The sequence below is a fragment of the Pseudophryne corroboree genome, chromosome 1, assembly GCF_028390025.1.
Source record: "Pseudophryne corroboree isolate aPseCor3 chromosome 1, aPseCor3.hap2, whole genome shotgun sequence".
Taxonomy (NCBI): domain Eukaryota; kingdom Metazoa; phylum Chordata; class Amphibia; order Anura; family Myobatrachidae; genus Pseudophryne; species Pseudophryne corroboree.
In genome coordinates this window covers 1,035,405,465-1,035,422,078 of record NC_086444.1, presented here as the reverse complement: position 1 = coordinate 1,035,422,078, position 16,614 = coordinate 1,035,405,465, and the positions used below count along the sequence as shown (strand labels likewise).

Sequence of the window (16,614 nt, the reverse complement as noted above, 5' to 3'; positions counted from 1 at the left end):
CAGAGGGGAGAAGAAGTGAACTCACCTGCGTGCAGGATGGATTGGCTTCTTGGCTACTGGACATGAAGCTCCAGAGGGACGATCACAGGTACAGCCTGGATGGTCACCGGAGCCACGCCGCCGGCCCCCTCACAGATGCTGAAGCAAGAAGAGGTCCAGAATCGGCGGCTGAAGACTCCTGCAGTCTTCTTAAGGTAGCGCACAGCACTGCAGCTGTGCGCCATTTTCCTCTCAGCACACTTCACACGGCAGTCACTGAGGGTGCAGGGCGCTGGGGGGGGGCGCCCTGGGAGGCAAATGAAAACCTTTAAAAAGGCTAAAAATACCTCACATATAGCCCCAGAGGCTATATGGAGATATTTACCCCTGCCTAAATGTACTAAATAGCGGGAGACGAGCCCGCCGAAAAAGGGGCGGGGCCTATCTCCTCAGCACACGGCGCCATTTTCTGTCACAGCTCCGCTGGTCAGGAAGGCTCCCAGGTCTCTCCCCTGCACTGCACTACAGAAACAGGGTATAACAGAGAGGGGGGGCAAAATAAATGGCAATATATTAATATAAAAGCAGCTATAAGGGAGCACTTAATCATAAGGCTATCCCTGTCATATATAGCGCTTTTTGGTGTGTGCTGGCAGACTCTCCCTCTGTCTCCCCAAAGGGCTAGTGGGTCCTGTCTTCGTATAGAGCATTCCCTGTGTGTCTGCTGTGTGTCGGTACGTGTGTGTCGACATGTATGAGGACGTTATTGGTGTGGAGGCGGAGCAATTGCCAAATATGAGGATGTCACCTCCTAGGGGGTCGACACCAGAATGGATGCCTTTATTTGTGGAATTACGGGATAGCGTCAACTCGCTTAAGCAGTCGTTTGCCGACATGAGGTGGCCGGACACTCAATTAGTGCCTGTCCAGGCGCCTCAAATACCGTCAGGGGCTGTAAAACGCCCCTTGCCTCAGTCGGTCGACACAGACCCAGACACAGGCACTGATTCCGGTGGTGAAGGTGACGAATTAACCGTATTTTCCAGTAGGGCCACACGTTATATGATTTTGGCAATAAAGGAGATGTTGCTTTTAGCTGATACTACAGGTACCACTAAACAGGGTATTATGTGGGGTGTGAAAAAACTACCAGTAGTTTTTACCGAATCAGAAGAATTAAATGACGTGTGTGATGAAGCGTGGGGTGCCCCGATAAAAAAACTGCTAATTTCAAAGAAGTTATTGGCTTTATACCCTTTCCCGCCAGAGGTTAGGGAGCGCTGGGAAACACCTCCTAGGGTGGACAAAGCGCTAACACGCTTATCAAAACAAGTGGCGTTACCCTCTCCTGAGACGGCCGCACTTAAAGATCCATCAGATAGGAGGATGGAAAATATCCAAAAAGGTATATACACACATGCAGGTGTTATACTACGACCAGATATTGCGACTGCCTGGATGTGCAGTGCTGGGGTAGTTTGGTCAGAGTCCCTGATCGAAAATATTGATACCCTGGACAGGGACAATATTTTACTGTCGTTAGAACAAATAAAGGATGCATTTCTTTATATGCGTGATGCACAGAGAGATATCTGCACACTGGCATCACGGGTAAGTGCTATGTCCATTTCGGCCAGAAGAGCTTTATGGACACGACAGTGGACAGGCGATGCGTAGAGTAGTTATTTGGGGTCGGTCTATCGGATTTGGTGGCCACGGCTACGGCCGGGAAATCCACCTTTCTACCTCAAGTCACTCCCCAACAGAAAAAGGCACCGACCTTTCAACCGCAGCCCTTTCGTTCCTTTAAAAATAAGAGAGCAAAGGGCTATTCATATCTGCCACGAGGCAGAGGACGAGGGAAGAGACAGCAACAGGCAGCTCCTTCCCAGGAACAGAAGCCCTCCCCGGCTTCTACAAAAGCCTCAGCATGACGCTGGGGCTTCGCAAGCGGACTCGGGGGCGGTAGGCGGTCGTCTCAAGAATTACAGTGCGCAGTGGGTTCACTCGCAGGTAAATCCCTGGATCCTGCAGATAATATCTCAGGGGTACAGGTTGAAATTAGAGACAGAGCCACCTCGCCGTTTCCTGAAGTCTGCTTTACCAACGTCCCTCTCAGAAAGGGAGACGGTTTTGGAAGCCATTCACAAGCTGTATTCTCAGCAGGTGATAGTCAAGGTACCTCTTCTACAACAAGGGAAGGGGTATTATTCCACTCTTTTTGTGGTACCGAAGCCGGATGGCTCGGTAAGGCCTATTCTAAATCTGAAGTCCTTGAACCTGTACATAAAGAAGTTCAAGTTCAAGATGGAGTCACTCAGAGCAGTGATAGCGAACCTGGAAGAAGGGGACTTTATGGTATCCTTGGACATCAAGGATGCGTATCTCCACGTTCCAATTACCCCTCACACCAGGGGTACCTCAGGTTCGTTGTACAAAACTGTCACTATCAGTTTCAGACGCTGCCGTTTGGTTTGTCCACGGCATCTCGGGTCTTTACAAAGGTAATGGCCGAGATAATATTTCTTCTTCGAAGAAAAGGCGTATTAATTATCCCATACTTGGACGATCTCCTAATAAGGGCAAGGTCCAGAGAACAGCTAGAGATGGGTTTAGCACTATCTCAAGAGGTGCTAAAGCAGCACGGATGGATTCTGAATATTCCAAAATCCCAATTATTGCCGACAACTCGTCTGCTGTTCCTGGGGATGATTCTGGACACAGTTCAGAAAAAGGTTTTTCTTCCCGAAGAAAAAGCCAAGGAGTTATCTGACCTGGTCAGGAACCTCCTAAAACCAGGAAAGGTGTCTGTACATCAATGCACAAGAGTCCTGGGAAAAAATGGTAGCTTCTTACGAAGCAATCCCTTTCGGCAGATTCCATGCAAAGGGATCTGTTGGACAAATGGTCAGGGTCGCATCTTCAGATGCACCTGCGGATAACCCTGTCGCCGAGGACAAGGGTATCCTTTCTGTGGTGGTTGCAGGAGGCTCATCTATTGGAGGGCCGCAGATTCGGCATGCAGGATTGGATCCTGGTGACCACGGATGCCAGCCTGAGAGGCTGGGGAGCAGTCACACAGGGAAGAAATTTCCAGGGAGTGTGGTCGAGCCTGAAAACGTCTCTTCACATAAGCATTCTGGAACTAAGAGCAATCTACAATGCTCTAAGCCAGGCGAAACCTCTGCTTCAAGGAAGACCGGTGTTGATCCAGTCGGACAACATCACGGCAGTCGCCCATGTAAACAGACAGGGCGGCACAAGAAGCAGGAGGGCAATGGCAGAAGCTGCCAGGATCCTTCGCTGGGCGGAGAATCACGTGATAGCACTGTCAGCAGTATTCATCCCGGGCGTGGACAACTGGGAAGCAGACTTCCTCAGCAGACACGACCTTCACCCGGGAGAGTGGGGACTTCATCCAGAAGTTTTCCACATGCTATTCAACCGTTGGGTAAAACCAATGGTGGACATGATGGCGTCTCGCCTCAACAAGACACTGGACAGGTATTGCGCCAGGTCAAGAGATCCGCAGGCAATAGCTGTGGACGCGCTGGTAACACATTGGGTGTACCAGTCGGTATAGGTGTTTCCTCCTCTGCCTCTCATACCAAAGGTTTTGAGGATTATACGGCAAAGAGGAGTAAGACTAGTGGCTCCGGATTGGCCAAGAAGGACTTGGTACCCGGAACTTCAAGAGATGGTCACGGACGATCCGTGGCCTCTACTTCTGAGAAGGGACCTGCTTCAGCAGGGTCCTTGTCTTTTTCAAGACTTACCGCGGCTGCGTTTGACGGCATGGCGTTTGAATGCCAGATCCTAAAAGGAAAAGGCATTCCAGAAGAAGTCATTCCTACCTTGATAAAGGCAAGGAAGGAAGTCACCGCGAAGCATTATCGCCGTATTTGGCGAAAATATGTTGCGTGGTGCGAGCAGCGGAGTGCTCCGATGGAGGAATTTCAACTAGGTCGTTTTCCTACATTTCCTGCAATCAGGATTGTCTATGGGTCTCAAATTGGGATCTATTAAGGTTCAAATTTCGGCCCTATCAATATTCTTCCAAAAAGAATTGGCCTCAGTCCCTGAGGTCCAGATTTTTATCAAAGGAGTACTGCATATACAGCCTCCTGTGGTGCCTAAGGTGGCACCGTGGGATCTAAATGTAGTTTTAGATTTCCTCAAATCCAATTGGTTTGAACCACTAAAGAATGTGGATTTGAAATATCTCACATGGAAAGTGACTATGTTACTGGCCCTGGCTTCGGCCGGGAGAGTATCTGAACTGGCGGCTTTGTCTTATAAAAGCCCTTATTTAATTTTCCATTCGACATAGGACAGAGCTGCGGACGCGTCCGCATTTTCTCCCTAAGGTGGTATCAGCGTTTCACCTGAACCAGCCTATTGTAGTGCCTGCGGCTACAGACGACTTGAAGGACTCCAAGTTGTTGGACGTTGTCAGAGCCTTAAAAATATACATTTAAAGGACGGCTGGAGTCAGAAAATCTGACTCGCTGTTTATACTGTATGCACCCAACAAGTTGGGTGCACCTGCTTCTAAGCAGTCGATTGCTCGTTGGATTTGTAACAAAATTCAACTTGTACATTCTGTGGCAGGCCTGCCACAGCCTAAATCTGTTAAGGCCCATTCCGCAAGGAAGGTGGGCTCATCTTGGGCGGCTGCCCGAGGGGTCTCGGCATTACAACTCTGCCGAGCAGCTACGTGGTCAGGGGAGAACACGTTTGTAAATTTTTACAAATTTGATACCCTGGCAAAGGAGGACCTGGAGTTCTCTCATTCGGTGCTGCAGAGTCATCCGCACTCTCCCGCCCGTTTGGGAGCTTTGGTATAATCCCCATGGTCCTTTCAGGAACCCCAGCATCCACTTAGGACGATAGAGAAAATAAGAATTTACTTACCGATAATTCTATTTCTCGGAGTCCGTAGTGGATGCTGGGCGCCCATCCCAAGTGCGGATTATCTGCAATACTTGTACATAGTTATTGTTAACTAATTCGGGTTATTGTTTAGGAAGCCATCTTTCAGAGGCTCCTCTGTTATCATACTGTTAACTGGGTTTAGATCACAAGTTGTACGGTGTGATTGGTGTGGCTGGTATGAGTCTTACCCGGGATTCAATATCCTCCCTTATTGTGTACGCTCGTCCGGGCACAGTACCTAACTGGAGTCTGGAGGAGGGTCATAGGGGGAGGAGCCAGTACACACCACCTGACCTGTAAAAGCTTTACTTTTGTGCCCTGTCTCCTGCGGAGCCGCTATTCCCCATGGTCCTTTCAGGAACCCCAGCATCCACTACGGACTCCGAGAAATAGAATTATCGGTAAGTAAATTCTTATTTTACAAATGTTTCACTCATTGAATTTTTTCTTTTCCCACAGCCAAACTGAAGTCCTTTTCATTTAAATCTGCGAAGTCAAGATGAATACAGGTATGACTTATTAGCAAGCGCAAATAGCATGTATTCATGACACATACCTCCCAACATTTACCTTTTTGAAAGAGGGACCTTTACGCGCCTGCTCGGAAGGGGGCGTGGCCTCTGTAAAAGGCGGCGTGGCTTTGTGGCAATTCTGCGACCGCTTGCCACGCCTCCTGTTTTCGGCACTGAGGGGGCATGCCCAGCGCTCTCCGAGCTGCTGGCATGCCCTCCTCCCTTCTGCTTCCTGTGAATAGACGCTGTGCGCATGCTGATGAAACACATGATGACAGTCGTTATTAACAAATGACAAATGGTACGTAGATAATATAACTGCATACCCACAGGTCTCTGGTACATTATAAACCAGGCTATAGGCAACATGGGGTTCTCAAGATGTTCTGGATCCATTAGCGCTAATCCAATCTGAGAGCCACAGGTTGCCAATACATTATACATGGACCTTACTGTTCCCTTTAACCACATAATTAAAGCTCATCAAAATACTGAATATCAGATTTTTAAAAGCATTATTTCTCTGACGTCCTAGTGGATGCTGGGTACTCCGTAAGGACCATGGGGTATAGACGGGGTCCGCAGGAGACTGGGCACTCTTAAAAGAAAGATTAGGTACTATATCTGGTGTGCACTGGCTCCTCCCTCTATGCCCCTTCTACAGACCTCAGTTAGTATCTGTGCCCGGCCAGAGCTGGATGCACCCTAGGGGCTCTCCTGAGCTTCCTAGAAAAGAAAGTATTTGTTAGGTTTTTTATTTTCAGTGAGATCTGCTGGCAACAGACTCACTGCTACGTGAGACTGAGGGGAGAGAAGCGAACCTACCTGCTTGCAGCTAGCTTGGGCTTCTAAGGCTACTGGACACCATTAGCTCCAGAGGGATCGAACACAGGCCCAGTCCTCGGTCGTCCGGTCCCGGAGCCGCGCCGTCGCCCCCCTTGCAGAGCCAGAAGAACGAAGAGAAGTTGAAAATCGGCGGCTGAAGACTCCGGTCTTCATTAAGGTAGCGCACAGCACTGCAGCTGTGCGCCATTGCACACCACACACTCCGGTCACTGATGGGTGCAGGGCGCTGGGGGGCGCCCTGGGCAGCAATTAGATTACCTTACTTGGCGAAAAGCACATAATACAGTCTGATAAACTGTATATGTGCATTAACCCCCGCCATTAAAGTACATAAAAGGACAGAAGCCCGCCGCTGAGGGGGCCGGGCCTTCTTCCTCAGCACACCGGCGCCATTTTCTCTTCACAGCTCAGCTGGAAGGAAGCTCCCCAGGCTCTCCCCTGCAGTATCCTGGTACACAAAGGGTAAAAAAGAGGGGGGGGCACATAAATTTAGGCGCAAAACTGTGTATATAAGCTGCTATAGGGGAAAAATCACTCAGTATAGTGTACATCCCTGTATTATATAGCGCTCTGGTGTGTGCTGGCATACTCTCTCTCTGTCTCTCCAAAGGGCCTGGTGGGGGAACTGTCTTCAAATAGAGCATCCCCTGTGTGTGTGGTGTGTCGGTACGCGTGTGTCGACATGTCTGAGGTAAAAGGCTCCTCTAAGGAGGTGATAGAGCGGATATGTGTGTGGGAGGGTGTCTCCGTCGACAACGCCGACACCTGTTTGGATATGTGTAAGTGCTGAGGTAAAATTATTGTACAAAAGGTTAGGGAACAGAAAGGAAATCTACCCTGGTCTGTCCCTATGTCACAGAGTCCTTCAGAGTCTCTCTATGTTCACTATCCAAAATAACAAAGTATCGACACGGAGTTTAACTCCACTGACGACTACGATAATGCAAAGTTACAGCCAAGAGGGCTAAAAGATATTCAATATATGATTATTGGAATAAAAGATGATTTGCATATCACTGATGACTCATCTGTCCCTGACACGAGAGTACACATGTTAAGGGGAAGAATGCTGAGGTAAATTTCCCTCCTCTAATGAGGAAAAAGAGCGGGAATCTCCAGACAAGAGACGGCAGCTTCCCACAAGAGAATTCTCAGGCTGTATCCTTTCCCCACTAGGGCCAGGATGTGTTGAGAATCTTCCCCTTGGGTGTCCTGTTTGCACTAGCTATTCTCAGGGATCCTGCAGATAGTGTGCACATTCTAGTATACTACCCAGACCGGCGATTGTGTCGGCATGGGTTTATAGCGCTGCGGCAGCGTGGACAGGTACCTTATCAGCAGAGATTGAGACCCTAGTATGCATATAAATATTTTAAGATGCTGTCTTAAGTGATAGATAGATATATAATTATAAAGCATGCCCAAAGGGACATGAGTATACTGGGTCCTAGAGACAAAAGCTATGTCGATTTCTGCTTGACGTGTCCTGTAGACTATACATTGGACAGATGATGCCGACTTAAGAGGCATATGGAAGGCTGAGAATTGTGTGGAGAAAGGTTCTCGGGCCTGGTCTCCACAGCTATAGCTGGTAATTCTGATATTTTGCCTTATATTCCTGCACAGCCTAGGAAAGCACGACATTATTAAATGCAGCTTTTCGAATAAAGAAACAAGAAAGTCTGAGGTGCGTCCTTTCTTATCAGAGCCGGGGGCAGAGGAAAGAAGCTGTACAACACAGCTAGTCCCCAGGAACAGAAGTCCTCCCCGGCCTCTACAAAAATCCGCCGCATGTCGCTGGGGCTCCACAGGCGGAGCTAGGCCCGGTGGGGACACGCCTTAGTAAGTTCAGCCACAAGTGGGTTCACTCCCTGTTGGATCCCTGGGCAATAGAAATTGTATCGCAGGGATACAGGCTGGACTGTGAGAAGATGCCCCCTCACCGAGGACCCGGCGGGCTTCCACCCAAGAGAGGGAGCCAGTGTTAACTGCAATTCGTAAATTGTATCTTCAACAGGTGGTGGTCAAGGGTCCCCTCCTTCAACAAGAGGGTGTTATTATTCGACCATGTTATAATTCCGAAACCAGACGGTTCGGTTAGACCCATATTGTATTAAAATCCCTGAACATATACCTGAAAAGGTTCAGGTTCAAGATGGAATCGCTAAGAGCGGTCATTGCAAGCCTGAAATGAATCGGGACATAAGGGATGCATACCTTCGTGTCCCCATTTATCCACCTCATCAGGCGTACCCTAGAATTGCGGTACGGGATTGTCATTACCAATTTCACCAAGGTAATGGCGGATATGATGGTGCTCCTGCGGAAGCAAGGTGTCACTATTATCACATACTTGGATGATCTCCTCATAAAAGCGAGATCAAGAGAGCAGTTGCTGGACAGCGTATCACCTTCTCTGGAAGTGAAACGGCAACACGACTGGATTCTATATATTCCGAAGTCGCAGTTGGTTCCTACAGCTCATCTGCCTCGCCTAGGCATGATCCTAGACACAGACCAGAAGAGGGTTTATCTCCCGATAGAGAGAGCTCAGGAGCTCATGACACTGGTCAGGAATCCATTGAAAACCAAAACAGGTGTCAGTGCATCACTGCACTCGAGTCCTGGGAAGGATGATGGCATCATACGAGGCCATCCCCTTCGCTGGTTCCATGCAAGGACAATGGAACTTACTGGACAAGTGGTCCGGATCACATCTTAAGATGCATCGGTTAATCACCCTATCCCCCAGGGCCAGGGTGTCTCTCCTGTGGTGGCTGCGGAGTGCTCACCTTCTCGAGGGCCGCAGATTCGGCATTCAGGACTGGGTCCTGGTGACCACGGATGCAAGCCTCCGAGGGTGGGGGGCAGTTACACAGGGAAGAAAATTCCAAGGTTTGTGGTCAAGCCAACAGACTTGCCTTCACATCAATATCCTGGAACTAAGGGCCATATACAACGCCCTAAGTCAAGCGGAGTTCCTACTTCGCGACAAACCGGTCCTGATCCAGTCAGACCGCAGGGGCTCATGTAAACCGCCAGGGCGGCACAAGGAGCAGGGTGGCGAGGGTAGAAGCCACCAGAATTCTTCGCTGGGCGGAGAATCAAGTAAGCGCACTGTCAGCAGTGTTCATTCCGGGAGTGGACACGACCTCCACCCGGGAAAGTGGTGACTTCATCAGGAAGTCTTCACGCAGTTTTGCAAATTGATGGAAACTGCGTCAGGTGGACTACATGGCGTCCCACCTCAATAAAAAGATAAAAAAGGTTTTACGCTGGGTCAAGGGACTCTCAGGCGATAGCTGTGGTCGCACTAGTAACACCGTGGGTGTTCCAGTCGGTCTATATATTCCCTCCTCTTCCTCTCAGACCCAAGGGCTGAGAATTGTAATAAACGGAGGAGTGTGAACAATATTCTTTGCTCCGGATTGGCCAAGAAGGACTCGGTACCCGGAACTGCAAGAAATGCTCTCAGAGGACCCATGGCCTCTGCCTCTCAGTCAGGACATGTTGCAACAGGGACCCTGTCTGATCCAAGACTTACCGCGGCTGCGTTGGACGGCATGGCGGTTGAACGCCGGATCCTAGCGGAAAAGGGCATTCCGGATGCAGTTATTCCTACGCTGATAAAGGCTAGGAAAGACGTGACAGCAAGACTTTTTAACTGTATATGGCGAAAATAGGTTGCTTGGTGTGTGGCCGGGAAGGCCCTACAGAGGAATTCCAGGGGGGTCGATTCCTGCACTTCCTACAGTCAGGAGTGACTATGGGCCTAAAATTAGGATCCATAAAGGCCAAGATTTCGGCCCTATCCCTTTTTCTCTCAAAAAGAACTGGCTTCACTGCCTGAAGTTTGGACGTTGTTACAGGGGTGCTACATATTCAGCCCCTTTTGTGCTTCCAGTGGCACCTTGGGATTTTAACGTGTGTTGGATTCCTAAAATCCCACTGGTTTGAGCCACTTAAGACCGTGGAGCTAAAATGTCTCACGTGGAAAGTGGTCATGCTTTTGGCCTTAGCTTGGACTAGGCGTGTGTCAGAATTGGCGGCTTTGTCATGTAAAAGCCCATATCTGATCTTCCATATGGAAAGGGCAGAATGGAGGACTCGTCCCCAATTTCTCCCTAAGGTGGTATCATCGTTTCATTTGAACCAACCTATTGTGGTGCCTGCGGCTACTAGGGACTTGGAGGATTCCAAGTTGCTGGACGTAGTCCGGGCCCTGAAACTTTGTTTCCAGGACGGCTAGAGTCAGAAAAACTGACTCGCTATTTATCCTGCATGCACCCAACAAGCTGGGTGCTCCTGCTTAAAAGCAGACTATTGCTCGCTGGATCTGTAGCACGATTCAGCTTGCACATTCTGCGGCTGGACTGCCGCATCCTAAATTAGTAAAAGCCCATTCCACGAGGAAGGTGGGCTCTTCTTGGGCGGCTGCCCGAGGGGTCTCGGCTTTACAACTTTGCCGAGCTGCTACTTGGTCGGGTTCAAACACTTTTGCAAAATTCTACAAGTTTGATACCCTGGCTGAGGAGGACCTTGAGTTTGCTCATTCGGTGCTGCAGAGTTATCCGCACTCTCCCGCCCGTTTGGGAGCTTTGGTATAATCCCCATGGTCCTTACGGAGTACCCAGCATCCACTAGGACGTCAGAGAAAATAAGAATTTACTCACCGGTAATTCTATTTCTCGTAGTCCGTAGTGGATGCTGGGAGCCCGTCCCAAGTGCGGACTCTCTGCAATACATGTATATAGTTATTGCTTAACTAAAGGGTTATTGTATGAGCCATCTGTTGAGAGAGGCTCGGTTATTGTTCATACTGTTAACTGGGTATAGTTATCACGAGTTGTACGGTGTGATTGGTGTGGCTGGTATGAGTCTTACCCTGGATTCCAAATCCTTTCCTAGTAATGTCAGCTCTTCCGGGCACAGTTTCCCTAACTGAGGTCTGGAGGAGGGGCATAGAGGGAGGAGCCAGTGCACACCAGATATGGGCCCTCATTCCGAGTTGATCGCTCGGTATTTTTCATCGCATCGCAGTGAAATTCCGCTTAGTACGCATGCGCAATATTCGCACTGCGACTGCGCCAAGTAATTTTACAATGGAGATAGTATTTTTACTCACGGCTTTTTCATCGCTCCGGCGATCGTAATGTGATTGACAGGAAATGGGTGTTACTGGGCGGAAACAGGCCGTTTTATGGGCGTGCGGGAAAAAACGCTACCGTTTCCGGAAAAAACGCAGGAGTGGCCGGGGAAACGGGGGAGTGTCTGGGCGAACGCTGGGTGTGTTTGTGACGTCAAAACAGGAACGACAAGCACTGAACTGATCGCACAGGCAGAGTAAGTCTGAAGCTACTCTGAAACTGCTAAGTAGTTAGTAATCGCAATATTGCGAATACATCGGTCGCAATTTTAAGAAGCTAAGATTCACTCCCAGTAGGCGGTGGCTTAGCGTGTGTAACTCTGCTAAATTCGCCTTGCGACCGATCAACTCGGAATGAGGGCCATAGTACCTAATCTTTCTTTTAAGAGTGCCCAGTCTCCTGCGGAGCCCGTCTATACCCCATGGTCCTTACGGAGTACCCAGCATCCACTACGGACTACGAGAAATAGAATTACCGGTGAGTAAATTCTTATTTTAACAGTGTACATGTAAAATAAATTGATTCCAGTTTTTCAGGCACATTTTATGTGTTAGGAAATGCGTGCCAGCTATGTAATTTGTGATGGGAACATTCATAAAACCTCATTTTCATAAGCCTGTCACTTCTAGGATGGAAATGTGTCTTATTCGATCATTGGAGGGTTTCATTTTGCTTTAATGCCAGCATTGTCTGTGTGTATTGTTATCATTTCTGTTATAATGTTTCACAACTTTTATAGATTAGTACAATTTAAAGCACAATTTAATTTCCAAGTACATTGTTTCTAACAGATGTGGTAAGCTTTTAACAAATGTATTTTTTATTTTTAGACAAAATAATTCTCCTTTCACAGATGCCCATACGTAGGCAGATCCATGTGCGTCCTAGGGCCTGAGTAGAAGCAGCTATTCTGTACTCAGGCCGAACAGTCGGTTCTATAGCATACTGTCCGTGTGGTTAGACAATGATCACAAATGCTGTTAGATTGCAGCCATCTTACTTCTACCATTTCTACCAGATCCAATCAACATATTATTGTTTGGGATCAATGGTTTTTGACCCATTTAGATCCAAGTAAGTTGTCAGTGTAGTATTTTGAAATTAAGTTGCATAGTGCAATAGGCACAAAATCACTGCAGACTCATAATTCAAAGCGGAATCGGTCAGCTGTAGTGGCTGGGATGGCGAGAAATTCCAGCCATATAGAGATTTTCTTATGTGTGTGTATCGAAACTGCACACCTTGCACTATTCCTGACCTGGATCTGCCCATGTATGGGCCCTTCTCAACATTCATACAGTATAAAAGTTGTTTTCCTTCATTTTGTAAGAATTCATGCAGGCTTTAGAATTTGACCATACACTACACTAACATACACACATTTAACAGAGCGTGTTTCTTTGATGGTCATCTATGCACATGTCCAATTATTTGATTCTTCAAATATGACTAGTCAGGTCAGACTGCTAGTGGACAGCTGTTAAATTACAACTCCCAGCATGTTTTGCTTACCACCCATGGCATGTAATGTGTGTGATAAAATGTTCTTTCCTATTGTCATTTTTAATTGGCCTATATATTTTTTTTTCTATAATTGCATATAGCGGTTTGTTTTTTTTGTTTTCTTCTTATTTTTTTTTCCCAATACAAATTTCCTTTATACAAAGCAGCAATGTGAACACTAATAGCTGGAACACATCTTGGAATAAAGTGTAATGGCTGCAGTTTTTTGTCTGTAATCTTCTACCAATGACTAAGGGCTTCCATCTCCAGCCTATCCATGGCTTTTTACAGATACAGTGGGGCATATGTTAGGGGGAATTCAGTTAGTCCCTGCACTTTTTGGTACCCCCAAACTCAATTATTTTTGTTCACCGCAAAAATGTGAGAGTCCAAGCCACGAGGGGGGCGAGTTCCGATGTTGTTGCTGGCATTACACACCTTTTTAATCGCAACTCGCCCCCCCCACACACACACCCCTGGATGCGGGGACAAGTTAATTGAATTCCCCCCTTTATTTTAAATTCACCAAGTGTACACCTATATTTATATGTGAAACATATATTTATTTGAAGCAAACTTAGTATTAGCAATGTTTTCTACTGCAGACTGGTGCCTGTACTCTCTGCCGAATACGCCACATCTATACTTACCATAAAGATGTGGAAATGGTGACACTGCCACCGTGCTAAACCGATCAGGCAGCAACAGAACAATCTGTATAAAACCAGCACTACCATGTTGCATGGCATTTTCTCAGTCCCTAAACATCACCTTTTTTCTGTATGTCAGATGCAGTAAAACTGTTGTATAAACCTTGTCCTAATCAGTGCCATCAGGTATGAGGTCTAGAATAATGTACATGTAATATTCCATTTCCATTATCAAAATGATGGACTCCTACGGGGTCCTACCTGTACATATTTGTATTATATAATGCCCATGTCCCTTCTTTTATGTCTGTATCTCTTGAGTGAGTCTGAGAACAGAATAGTACCCACTGTGCCCTACCTGACCTAACCCAGGTAAGTTGGATTTTGGAAGCCCTCGGTTTTGGAATCTTCTGCTTATGATATAATGTGTGATTATATCCCGTGACTTGTACACAGGGATGGCATTCAGTATGCCACCTGTTTGGATTCAGGCGCTCAGTATACCGGCGCCAGAATCCCGACACCCGGCATACCGTCAACTCTTCTCCCTCTTGGGGGTCCACGATTTCCCTGGAGAGAGAATAAATAGCGTGGTGCGTGTAGCGAGACCTCAAGGGGCTCACTTGCGCTCGCCACGCTGCCGGCATGCTGGCGATCGGGATCCCGGCGCCGGTATACAGGCCGCCGGGATCCCGCTCGCCGGCCACTCATACTACACCCGTTCACAGAACGAGTCAGTGTGTAGAACAGACCAATAGAACTATGACGTCATATTATTAAAATGTACAAGTGCACCTATTTGCATCGTCATGTTCTTACACAAATGCCACATTTGTATCAGTGGTATGCATTGCATGTGCTTGCTGTGTCTGTGTTCTGCTTGCATCAATATCACTTTGTGTGCTTCCAGATAGCGGTGGATGTGCTCGCAAACGTGCTGCAATGTCTGTCACACTAACAGCTGTGAAGAGAGCGCAAAGTTCTCCAAATCTATTGGCTTCAGGTATAGCAACTAACCCAACCACGGAGAAGAATATACATAATCGTCAGAAGCTTTCACAATTCCTGAATGGCATAGAAAGCCCCTGTACCCAACATCTTTGCCTGGTGGAAACTCCAGCATTCTCATACTTAATGTTTCACAAGGTGTTTTTCAGTACAGCTGGCATAATAAAGTCAAAGCATTTTATTATGGACTAAGATGAAGCTGTTTGCTTTGCTCGTGTGATGTGATGTGGATTCAGGTAGGGAATGCCCATAGCTGTGGGAGGGTGCTTGCAGCAGAATGGAAAAGGGTTATTGGTGTAAAGGTCTAAAGAAGAGAATCCTATGACTATGGTGGCCAATCCTGGGATTGGGATCAGCGGAATCCCGGGATTTAGGCCTAAAATTGGCCGGAATTGAATCCCGGGATTGGAGCTTTCAATCTCTGGATTTGGGCCAATGCTTTTTTTTTATGCCGGGCAGCGTCTGAGGCGATTCAGCATACCGCCGCCTGCCGCCCAGACCTGCTGACAGCCAGACATGAAGAGGGTAAGTATTTTTTAAGTGCAATGCAAGTTTTTTTTTTTCACCACACCAGATGAATCTGGAAAACAGTTCAGAGAAAAAAAAGTGTATCTTTCCTACAAAGGCTAATCGGTAACATTTGAATAAGATAATAAATCTTTGGAAATATACTTTTAAGGACTCCCTAATAGGGATAAAGAAAGTAAGAGCCAGCTGTCTAACATAAGTAAAATTTTAGATATCATTTGAGTAAAATTAGTATGATATAAACTAGTAAGCGAGTCAAATTAATACCGAGGTATTTCAAAGTAGGACCTGTTTTTGGGAACAAAGTTGAGGAAAAGAAAGATGACTCATGGTGGGAGAGGGAGTTGAACGGCATATATTCTGATTTAGTGAAATTTACCTTGTATTCTGCAAAGATACCACTTTTTTTAAGGATCTCTACCACTGCAGCAACATATTGCTCTAGTTTATTTTATGAACCATAGTAGTGCCATAGTTCACATTATGTCACATTGTAGGGCTGCCAGTACACATTATGCCCCCAATTCACATTATAACAGTGTCCCCAGTTCATATTATGTCACATTACAGTTCCCACAGTTTATATTATGCCACACTATAGTGCCTCCATTTCATATTGTGTCACATTACAGTGCCTCAGTTCATATTATGTCACATGACAGCACCCCCAGTTTATATTACTGTATGCCACACTACAGGGCCTCCACTTCATTTTGTGCCACATTATATTGCCCCAGTTCATATAATCTAACATTATAATGCCCTCCAGTTCATTTGTACCACATTACAATGAGCAGGTCCAGCGACATAACTAGATTTATTGTAGGCCCCAAGGTATAAGTTTGTAAGGGCCCCAATGGTGAAAACATGTATTTATCACATATAACTTTAACAGGAAAGGTGGACCCCATAGCTGCACTTCCTGCACCTATGGTAGCTATGCTCTTATATACAAGGCATTTTGTATATGTACAAGGCATAGAATGCATATAGCGGGCGTATCCTATTACTCACGGTAATATGCCCAAAATGTTTTTAGCTGTTAGCGTGATAAAAGCCCAGTGGTCAATTCTGGCTATCCATTTGGTGCAGATTTGTTGCGCACGCCAAATTACCCTGTATGCACAAAAATACCTAGGGTCCATGAAAAGCCACAGACCTAAGTGCTTTTGCGGCACCGATCGCTGAAAAAATGGTCACTTATTGGGGATTTGGCCCACAGTGGGTCAATTTGCTGCAGTAAATTACCGTGGATAATAGGATACTGCCCATTGTATATCTAATTTTCTTGACCGTTTATTCAGATAAATGCATAAGGAAGTATGAAATGTTTATGACCGTATTGGTAATGATGGAAGCCGTGTACCATAAAGCTGGGGCAGAACACCGGGCTTACTCAAGGGGAAAAGTGGGAGGAATGGGGTAGAAGTTAGAAGTGGCGATCAGAAGATGCATAAAACATCTTACAAGTGTGGTAACAAGCCTGGAGTCTTCCAAAAAGGTGGA

At 46.9% G+C, this 16,614-nt stretch overlaps 1 protein-coding gene across 25 annotated transcripts in view; it reads left to right on the top strand.

The window, feature by feature from the left end:
- Positions 1-16,614, top strand: part of SORBS2 (sorbin and SH3 domain containing 2) — a 532,357-nt gene that overhangs the window by 278,156 nt on the left and 237,587 nt on the right. For 21 of the 25 annotated variants that reach the window (XM_063920786.1, XM_063920787.1, XM_063920770.1 and 18 more), the window contains 2 exons: positions 5,374-5,423; positions 14,483-14,575. In XM_063920786.1, the coding sequence (XP_063776856.1) occupies positions 5,414-5,423; positions 14,483-14,575 (103 nt within the window). In that variant the 5' untranslated portion in view covers positions 5,374-5,413. The remainder of the gene's footprint in view (positions 1-5,373; positions 5,424-14,482; positions 14,576-16,614) is intronic. The other 4 variants (XM_063920776.1, XM_063920780.1, XM_063920774.1 and 1 more) reach the window with 1 other exon arrangement.